The sequence below is a fragment of the Mustela nigripes genome, chromosome X, assembly GCF_022355385.1.
Source record: "Mustela nigripes isolate SB6536 chromosome X, MUSNIG.SB6536, whole genome shotgun sequence".
Lineage (NCBI taxonomy): Eukaryota > Metazoa > Chordata > Mammalia > Carnivora > Mustelidae > Mustela > Mustela nigripes.
The window spans coordinates 81,942,869-81,953,294 of record NC_081575.1 but is presented as its reverse complement, the minus strand read 5'-3'; the positions used below and the strand labels follow the sequence as shown (position 1 = coordinate 81,953,294).

Genomic DNA, 10,426 nt, shown 5'->3' with positions numbered 1-10,426 from the left:
GGGAGGTCCCACCACTGGCTCCGTGTACCCTAAGACTACCTCCTTTGTGCCCTGTTGCTGGTTACTGGCGGGGACAGGACCCCGCACCCACCCCTGGGGAAGGGGGGGGCGTGCCTGCTGAGGGGTCTGAGAGGCCTTTGCGCATGCGTTCTCCCTCTCCCCTCCCGCCCCCTGCCTCTCACCTCCCCCCAGCGGTTTGGGGCGGGGTGGGAGCATCTCCTCCTCTGTCAGTCCTGTCACAGCTGCGGTGGGTTCAGGTCGAGCGCTCCCGCCTTTCCCAGGACCGAGGTGAGCCAGGCCACCGGGCCTCCAGCCCCCGGTCCCGAGCGGGGAGGCCTTTCCGCAGTGGGCTGTGGGAGAGCTACGGAGGTGGGCTTTGAAGGGGGCCCTTCCCCTACCTCCTCCCATTCTCAGGGGCCAACACCCACCCCCAGCCCCTAGCTCGGGAGCCTCGGTGGAGACAGACCTGGGCACGGGAATCAGGGGCAGCAGGCCCGAGCCTCGGGATTGGGGCGCCCCGGCACCCTAGAAAAAACCGGGTGAGCTGGGCCGGCGGGACCACAGGGGACAGGTTTAGGGGAAAACCTGTGGGTCCCCCAGCCGCACCTCCCCCGGTTAAGGGAAGTGTGGCCCCGCGCGGGTGTCCGTTCGTAGGGTCTCACGTTCTGGCGCCTGCCTCCCCTCAACGTGCACCCCTGGATCCTGGGCGAATCCGGGGCCGGGTGGCTCCAGGAAGGGATCACAGGGTCTCAAGGGCCCTACGGGGACTCTCATAGCTCCCGGGCCACAATAAGTGGCTCGGTGTCACTAGGGAAGGGCGAGACCCCCACTGCCGTCGGTGCGTTCCCCGGCGGGCCGTTTGACCTCCGGCGGGTAAACGGCCACCGCTACCTCGCTTGCTAAGGCCTCGCTGTTCCGTGCCAACACCGTGGCCTGGGTGGGGGATGGCTCAGCCTCTCCTGGGTGGTGGGAAGTGTCGCGGGGCCGTCAGGCGGCTCCCCTGCTGCAGGCCCAGGTCCTGGGAAATCATTCCTGCGGCGCCTTACCGTTCCCGAAGCCCTTTGCTAAGGGGGCAGAGTCCGTCTCAAGTGTCCCCGGCCTCAGGCGCGAGCACCCAAGAATTCCCAGTGGCGCGGACCCCAAATTCGAGAGTTAGCCTTCACCCCTCCCCACCCCTCGCGCTGCCTTTGACTCTCCGAGCAAATCCTGGCGGTTAGTTCCACCTTAGACTCTGACCTCTCCATCGAGGGCCTTGGACCACAGCAGCAGCCTCCTCGCTGCTGCTACATCTACTCCCTTTCTGTTCCCGAAGCATTCGAGGATCCCCCCCCCCCAGCTCTGTCCTCAGTTTACCTCTTTTCACCATGGCCCTTCTTTCTAAGCCAGAGCATCTAATAACTATTGCCAGGAGTCTCTTTGGGCTGAGGACCTTACAGTTGCACCCCCATCTGGGACGTTCCCCACCCCCCAACCCTGACCTCCAGCTCCCAAATCCCCCCGAACCCCCCCCCCGGATTCCTTGAACCCACCATCTGCCCCCCAAAACCGCTATTCTCCTCCGGGGTTTACAGAAAGCCTCGGGCTCGCAGCCATTATGATGCATTTCGTGAGGCCACACAGAAGGAGACCAGGATGTGTATTGAATAAGTTTAATGGTAATTTGCTATTAATAGCTAGCACTAATTGAGCACCTGCTGTGTGCCCATCCTCTCCTACCTGCATGATAATTTACTTGCTTATTTTGTTGATTGTCTCCTTCTCACTTCCAGAATCTAATCCTCCCAAGGGCAGGGATTTCAGTCTATTTTGTTCGCTGCCTCTTCCCCACCCCCACACCTCCCACCTTCCTTCCCCACACCCATCACAATGCCCGGTGTGCAGGAAGACGCTGGAAATAATGCATGAAAATTAGATAATAATAAAGAGGCCTAACTTGAACCGAGCACCTCCAGCCTGTTTATCACCTATTATTACAGGACATTTTACTTATTTATCTTTGTTGTTGTCTGTCCTCCTGATCACGTCACGTTCCTGGGGGCAGGGGTTTGCTGACTATTTTAACTATTTTCCCCAGTTGTTTGTCCTCACCACACAGTGGGTTCTCAATAGCCACATGCTGAATATGTAAGAAAGACTAAATTCTAATGCTAATGACCAACCGACCTCATAATTTGCCCATTTATTTCATTTATTGTCTCCACCTTTTGGAATACAAACTCCCTGGGGACAGGAATGTCGCTCGGCAGATAATATGTGACCCACACGGTGCCGGGCTTGGGGATCAACAGTGATAAGATCGGAAACCAAAATCAAAACTGGCCCAAATCCCCACCAGCCCAGGCCCAAGGGGGAGGGGCTGCTAATGGGCAGGAGCTTTCTTTTCCGGGTGAAGAAAATTTTCTTAGATTACAGTGATGGTTGCACAACAGTGTGAATATGCTAAAAAAAAATTGAATCGTGAACTTTAACTAGATTAACTGTGGTATAGAAATTACAACTCAATAAAGGGGCTCTTAAAACCCGTGCCTTCACATAGAGGGAATGAGACGGACAGAGATTAAGCAACATAAATAAGGTATACAGCCTACTAGAAGGTGCTTTGCACACACCTAGCCACTTATTAAATGTTGATTCCATGACACCAGCTGACCCCTTGCCCCCAATGGTCTTGCCTAACCCCCGCCCCCCCCCCCCCGCCTCTCCCCCTTGTCTTTTCTCTTTCCCTCACAGGGCCTGCTGTCCGTATCTTCCCTGAGCTGCCCACCGGAGGAATGGCGCTGCCGAGAAACCCTAACATGTTTGATCTGGGCCTGGGTACGTGGAACCTCAGCTCTCAGGAGGAGAGCCAGAAGGCTCAGGCAACCTCCAAAAGTGTCGGCAAGCAGCTGCCCGAGTACAAGGCGGTTGTGGTGGGCGCCAGCGGTGTGGGCAAGAGCGCGCTCACCATCCAGTTGAACCACCAGTGCTTTGTGGAAGACCACGACCCCACGATCCAGGATTCCTACTGGAAGGAGGTGGCCCTGGGCCACGGGGGCTGCATTCTGAACGTGCTGGACACAGCGGGGCAGGCCACTCACAGGGCCCTGCGTGACCAGTGCGTGGCCATTGGGGATGGCGTGCTGGGGGTCTTCGCCCTGGATGACCCCTCGTCTCTAGCCCAGCTGCAGCAGATGCGAGCCACCTGGGGCCCTCATCGCACCCAGCCCCTCGTCCTTGTGGGCAACAAATGTGACCTTGTGAGCAGCCCTGGAGATGCTCGGGCTGCTGCGGCAGCCCTTGCGAAGAGCTGGGGGGCCCCCTTCGTGGAGACCTCAGCCAAGACACGGCAAGGCGTAGAGGAGGCCTTTACCCTGCTCATCCAGGAGATCCAAAAGGTCCGGGAGGCCATGGCAAAGGAGGCCATGGCAGGAGCCAGTGGGGATAAGGCCCGGCACCAGAAGGCCATGTGCCGCTGCGGCTGTTCTGTGGCCTGAAGATCTCTGTCAGGAAGAGTGGCCCGCACCCCGCTTCCCCCACCCCCAGCACCTAGCTGTGTGGGACACTGTTGGTGTACTGTGGATAGATGAGTCCCTCTGTTCGGGAGGTTTTCATTTGGTGATGGGCATTTGGTAATGTGCAGCATCATATTGGTTACTGGTGAGCGGAGATTGTGAGCCAAATTAAATAAATGGTGTTCTCAGGTTTCAAAGCTGCCTCTGTGCCAAGTGTTACGTGGGTGCGAGTGAAACTGGGGAGACTGTTCCTTGAATGGTGAGAATTCCTTCATTCAAGAAATGCTGGGGAGGGGCGCCTGGGTGGCTCAGTGGGTTAAAGCCTCTGCTTTCTGCTCAGGTCATGATCCCAGGGTCCTGGAATCGAGCCCCACATTAGGCTCTCTGCTCAGCAGGGATCCTGCTTCCTCCTCTCTCTCTCTGTCTGCCTCTCTGCCTACTTGTCATCTATCAAATAAAAAAAAAAAAAAGAAAAGAAAAAAAAATGCTGGGGGGAGTCCACTGTGTGCCAGGCCCTGCTTTGTGGGTGCAAATGATGTAGAGGCCAGCAAGGCACTTAGAAATCCCTGCCCTTGTACATATAACCTAAGACTGTGTAAAAGCGAGTGTGGGAATAAAGAGTGACAGGGAGATCAAGGAAAGCCTTATTGAGTGTTTGACATTTGTCCTATTTCCCTGCTTTGACAAATACGCTTTCTTCATGACCTGGAGGCCCAGGTTTAAATTTCTCAGAGGCAGAGTCTCTGGGGGGTGGGGGGGTTGGTTACTGACCCCTGGCCTGCAGTCCACTCCTTCTCTTTCCCCTGGTAGCCTTTCCCCCAGAGCAGGAAGGCTCGCCTCGGCCAGCCAGCACAGCCCAAACTACTCATGCCTCACGGCAGTCCCTTGGTCCCCAAAAGGATGGGCCCCAGGAAAATGCTACTTGCTACAGGCCCGAAAGTCCTCAGAGCCTTGTGGAGTGGGACCCAGGATCTGGGTGGTTACTGTCATTGTCTCTTTGGATGCCTCCCCCAGGAAAAGAGGCAGAGAGTGGGGGAGGGGGCCCCTCTGCCTTTGTCTGAGGGTGACCACCACCACTCATCCCACCGGACCCCACCCCGACCCTTAGCCAGAAACTGCCACTCTGGACAAGCACATAGCTGCTTCAAATCGCATTTATTGTGGGGCCAAAGGCGGGGATCTTGGGGTTTGAGGGCAGCAACTGCGGCCGACGGGTAAGCCGCTCTCAGTGTACCGACGGGGAGCAGTCGGGGTGTTGGGGTGGGGTGGTCCTGGGCCCGAGGGGGCTCAGAATCCAGGCGGTGCTCAGGGGGGCAGAAGGCGGCGCACCGGCGCCTGGGATGAGGGGGTCTCCAGGCGCTTCACCCGCAGCAGGGCCCCCAGCACGCCCTCAGGGGGCACCTCTGGGCCCAGATCCTGGTCCGCAGCACGGCGGAGGCGGCGCGGGGCAGCCACAGCCTCGGGATCTGGGCTCCCCGCGAGGATCCGCCCCAACAAGTACCTACAAAAGAACCGAGAGGAAGGTGATGAGCGTGTACCCGCGCATCAACGTCTCTGCCCTGCAACTCCATACTGCCTGGGGACCCGGCCCAGAAACCCGGCATCGGAGCGCCCCTCCCTGGGACCGACAGTGCCGCTCCCCACTCTCCCCAGCCAGACACCTCGGACCCTACACCTTGGCTGGATGTTCTCCCTCCTTCCTAGGATCCCAGGGCCTAAGTGTCGGCGCCACGCTGTGAGGCAGGTCCCCGCCGCTCCTGCCGCCCCCGCGACGCAGGTGCCGCCCCCTGCCCACCCCTTGCCGGGGTACCTCAGCAGCTCCGGGTCCACGTCAGGCGTCTCGTCGCCGGCGTCCTCGGTCTCTGGGCCGGTGGGGCCGTCGTCGTAGACAGGGGGCCGGGGTCTGAGCGCAGCGGCAGGGGCAGGGGCCGGGACGAGCTGGGCGGCGAGGGCGGCAGGGTCCAGGCGGGCGCGGAGCAGGGCGCGGGCCAGCTGCGCGGCGGGCGCGTCGGGGTCGTCCTCCAGGCCCAGCGGGGGGTCGTTGGTGCGGGGGGAGCTCCAGGCGCGCAGCAGCTGCGCCAGGACTCGCGCCTGCTGATCCTCGGCCTCCTGCGCCTCGGCCCGCGCCCGCTCCTGCCTTTCGGCCTCCAGCAGGTGCGCCAGCGCCCGCGCCAGCTCCTGCACGGCCCCTGCCGCCTCGCCCCGGGGCGCTGCTCGCCGGAAGCGGCGGGGAGAGCCAGCCTCAGCCATGGGCGACGCAGCTGCGCCCAGGCCGCGGGGGTCCTGCCGGAAGACGTGGGAGGGGAGAGATGTCAGCGTCTGCCAGGCCAGGGACCCCCGCCGCCACCCAGGGGAACCCTGTGGACCTCAAACATCCCCAGATGCCGCCCAAGGCACCGCGGCCCCTCAAATATACCCAGACACCCCTAAGGTCACTGGAGACTACCAAATATGTCCAGTCACACTGAAGACCACCAAAGACCGCTGGTTCCCCAACCCTTCAATGATTTCCCAGTGATTCAGGATTTGCCCCAGGGCTGCTGGAGAACAGGTGTCTTTATAGGAGGGGTGATGGTGTTTATGACAGCCATAGATTTTTCTATATTGATGTCGTGAACTGTAAGAATCATATTTGCATTTTATAGGTTCTTATTGTTCACTGCTTTTGCCCAAAGGGTAGCAGACTGTTCTGCACCTTGCATTTGGGAATCTGTCTGGATCAGTACTTTCAGTGCATCTTTTCTCTCTCCCTTTTCTCTTTCCTCCCTCCCTCCGTATCTCATTCCCTCCCTCTCCATCTCTCTCCCCCTTCCTCTGTTTTCATTTCTTTCCTCCGCATTGAATCCCTTTTGTATGGATGCACACATTTTATTTAACCAGTCTTCGACTGATGGATGACAGATGGACATTTATGGTGTTTCCAATCTTCTGTTATTACTTTTTTTTTTTTTTAAGATTTTGTCTTTTAAGCAATCTCTACACCCTATGTGGGGCTGGAACTCACAACCCCATCAAGAACCTGGCGCTCTACTGACTGAGCCAGCCAGGCACTCCACCCCCCCCCCACCCCCCACCAATCTTTTGCTATTCTTATAATGTTGGGATGAGTAACCTTGTTCATATATTATTTGGTATGTGGTATGTGTGTAAATCTTTCTGTAGAATAAGTTACCCAATGATTAATTTTCAATCCAGACAGTTTTAAGGAATTTCAAAAAGCTTAAAGAAATAAAAACCGGTATCAAAAGTATGAGTAAGGAACAAAAAACCCCACAAAAATGACGATGAAGATTTGAAAAAGAAACATCTAGAAATATATTTTCTTAATTTTTACTTATCTATTTGAGAGAGAGAGTGAAAGAGAATATGAGAGGGGAGAAGGTCAGAGGGAAAAGCAGACTCCCCATGGAGCTGGGAGCCCAATGGGGGACTCGATCCCAGGACTCCGGAATCATGACCTGAGCCAAAGGCAGTCGCCCAACCAACTGAAGCACCCAGGCGCCCTAGAAATATGTTTTAAGTGAAATTCAAAATGAAGGAGGCAAGGGGCACCTGGCTGGCTCAGTGGGTGGAGCCTGTGACTTGATTTCTGGGTTGTGCGATTGAGCCCTACACTGGGTGTAGAGAGGACTTAAAAGTGAAATCTTCAAAAAAAAAAAAAAATTAAATGGGCCAGTTAGACAGCAGATTCAGTCCAGCAGAAGGAAGTAATAGGATTGAACAGAACTTAAGAACAGATGCACAGATACTGACAATTGCTACATGGCAGAAGGGATACTCCGAGCAGTGGGGACAGGACTGGCTCTTTCAAAAACCCATGCAGGGGGGTGCCTGGGTGGCTCAGATGGTTAACCATCTGCCTTGGGCTCAGGTCAACCAAGCCCCACATTGGGTTCCCCGCTCGGCGGGAAGCCTGCTTTCCCTCTCCCACTCCCTATGCTTGTGTTCCTTGTTCCTGCTCTTGCTGTCTCTCTGTCAAATAAATAAATAAAATCTTAAAAAAAAAATCAACATGCAGGAACAACAAATAACCCAAACGTGGGAGCAATGAAAAGGAAAAGATGAGCAGGGACACCTGGATGGCTCAGTTGGCTCAGGTCATGATCCCAGGTCCTGGAATTGAGTCCCACATTGCATCATCGGGCTCCGAGTTCAGTGCGGAGCCTGCTTCTCCCTCTGCCTGATGCTCCCCCTGCTTGCGCTCTCTCTCTCTCTGACAGATAAATAAAATCTTTTAAAAAAAAGAGAAGATGAATAAACTGACTAATTAAAATGAAGAATTTCTTTTTATCCCAAGACACCATAAAAGAATGAACAGTCAAACCAGAGTGGGAGAAGAGGTCTGCAACACAGATAGTCAATAAAGGACTAGTATCCAGTATACCAAAAAATGCCTTGAAAGCGAAGAGAAAAACAAGCTAATATAAAAATAAGGAGGGGTAAAATAAATAAAAAATAAATAAAAATAAATTTTTAAAAAAATAAGGAGGGGTGCCTGGCTGGCTCTGTCAGAAGAGCTTGCGACTCTTGATCTCGGGGTCATGAGTTCGAACCCCACCCACGTGGGGTGTAGAGATTACTTATATAAAGAATGAAAACTAGATTTTAAAAATAGGGAAAATTGATGTCCAAGTATTTCACAAAAAAGGAAACAAATCGAGTAACAACTAAATACATGGAAAGCAGTGAGCCTCATTAGCAATCAGGAAAATGCAAATTTAAGTGCCAGTGAGATACTAAGCATCATACATCCCAAAGAACTCAAACCTCCTAGTGATGCCCAATGCTGACATGGCTGTGGGGAAAAACAGAAACTCTCATACATTGCTGATGGGAGTTCAATTGCCAAAATAACTTTGAAAAACAGTTCAGCAATGTCTAAAAAGCTGCACAAATCCTATGACCCACTCCTGGGTGTGCTACAACCCAGGGTAACTTTTGTACATATACTACTGGACCCAGGTTTGTGAAAAATCATATCGGGCACTGTTTGTGACAGCGCTGAAGTGGAGAGAGCGGGGGAGGGGGGATCCTGGAAGCTGCCCAAATGTCTACAGACATATTGAGAACACACATGAATCATGATATACTCAGACACTGATGATATCCTCAGAAAATGAAATATCAGGCAGCAATAAAAACAAATGAATTACGGCCATGCACTTCAATGTGCAAATGTGCATGGTGGATGCATCTCACAGGCGATGCAGAGCCAAAAAGAAAAGAAAAGAAAAGAAAAGAAAAGAAAAGAAAACAAAACAAAAAGCCAAACAGCAAAAAAACACACACAAAAAAACAAGGAATTCCACTGCAGGCTGAGACTACCAGATGCCCCGATGACTTCCTAGTGACCCCTAGCGACTAAAAGGAGCCTGATGCCTGGTATGATTCCATTTCTATGAAGAAAGGCTAAACAACATATTGTTTAGACCTACACACATATGTGATAAGCTACAAACAAAAGTAAGGAATCAATGAACAGAAAATACAGGATAACGATTAGGGAGCAAGTGGGTTGTTGTGCACAGGGGGCTGGCTGCCAGGGGCTTCTAACTATCGGTCATGCTCAATTTCTTAACCTGAGTGGTGGGTACACACAGGGGTTATTTTATCATTATTCCTTACATCATACATGTATGTTAACCATATTATGTCATATGTAAAATATTTAATAATTTTTTAAGTCCCCCACCCTTGATGAGTTGAAGGAGGATGTGCTCCAAGTGCCCTAGGCACCCATCACCCCTCAGCCCCTGGAGAATCACACACTCACCAGCAATCACAGCTTCCCATGGGTTCACACTCCCATGGGCTAACAAGCCTTAAGATGTCACACGCGCAACCTGACATTGCCACAGCCACACACGAGGAACTGCACACATTCACAGACGCTGCTGTCCATGTGGTCACAATGGCCAAGCTACCCAGATGCAAGGACACACATCACCCTTAAAGACACAATGCAGCCCAGAGACATCATGGCTCCTCTCCCCACAATGACACAGCTCCATAAAGGGACAGGGAGAAACAGCCTCCTGAACAGCCATACAAAATCCTAGTTGCTTGGTCCAACAGAACCAGAATGGGATGTGCACATGGGGCGGCAAAGACCACTCCCATCTAAAGAAGGAAATCACACACACACACACACACACACACACACACGCCCATAGGTTAGCCATCCCCATAGGATTTACAAACAGTGTCCCTGAGACAAGTCAAACGCAGGAAGACCCCCAGCATCACCCTCACTGCACACCCAGACCCACAACGGCGCCCCTGCAGGGACGCTCAGAAGCGCTGACATCAAAGGATACGCACTTAGAGAGACAGCACATTCTCACGCCCCAGTCAGCGCATCCCACACACAGTGACCTATGCGGACACCCCCTTCCTTCACGCTCGCTCGTCCCATGGACAGCACCACAAGCGACCAGCGGAGCGAGGCCCGGCCTGCGCCAGGTGCCAAGGGTGGGCAGGGCGTGGCTGCCAGCGGAGAACCGCACACCCGCAGGCGGAGTCTTGCGTGGCCTGGGCGCGGACGGGCGGAGGCCCCCGGACCCCCCTCTGGCCGATCTCCCCGCACGTCCGGGAACAGGCGGGGGCCCGCGAGGACGAGGGGCCAGCAGCCGAGCACAGACCCTCGCTCGCCCACAGCCTCCTCCCGCCCACCCCCACCCGGTGCCCGACTGGTGTCGCACCTTTACCGGCCGCGCGCAGAACGCGAGGGGCGGCCGTAGTAAGGCCAAAAGCAGCAGCACCAAAAGGCCGACGCCCCCGGCCCGCGGCCCGCCGAGCAGCGGCGACCACGCCATGCTGCCCCAGCGAGCCGGGCTCCGGACGGGCGGACTGGCTGGCAAATGCGCAGCGCTGGGGCGAGCGGGCAAGGCTGCGGTGCTTTGCGGCTGCGCGCGCGGGGGAACCCGGTCCTCCCC

General features: G+C 54.9%; 2 protein-coding genes across 2 annotated transcripts; one reads left to right on the top strand and one right to left on the bottom strand.

The window, feature by feature from the left end:
• The first annotated feature begins 2,771 nt into the window (after nucleotides 1-2,771).
• Nucleotides 2,772-3,473, top strand: ERAS (ES cell expressed Ras). Its single transcript, XM_059385754.1, has one exon. It carries the CDS (start codon nucleotides 2,772-2,774, stop codon nucleotides 3,471-3,473), a length of 702 nt encoding a protein of 233 aa, XP_059241737.1.
• A 1,154-nt stretch (nucleotides 3,474-4,627) lies between these two features.
• Nucleotides 4,628-10,385, bottom strand: PCSK1N (proprotein convertase subtilisin/kexin type 1 inhibitor). The gene is made up of 3 exons (XM_059384615.1): nucleotides 10,193-10,385; nucleotides 5,302-5,774; nucleotides 4,628-4,992 (listed from the first exon to the last, which is right to left on the bottom strand). Exons 1-3 carry the CDS (start codon nucleotides 10,304-10,306, stop codon nucleotides 4,797-4,799), a joined length of 783 nt encoding a protein of 260 aa, XP_059240598.1. The 5' UTR covers nucleotides 10,307-10,385; the 3' UTR covers nucleotides 4,628-4,796.
• Between the last annotated feature and the right edge of the window lie 41 nt (nucleotides 10,386-10,426).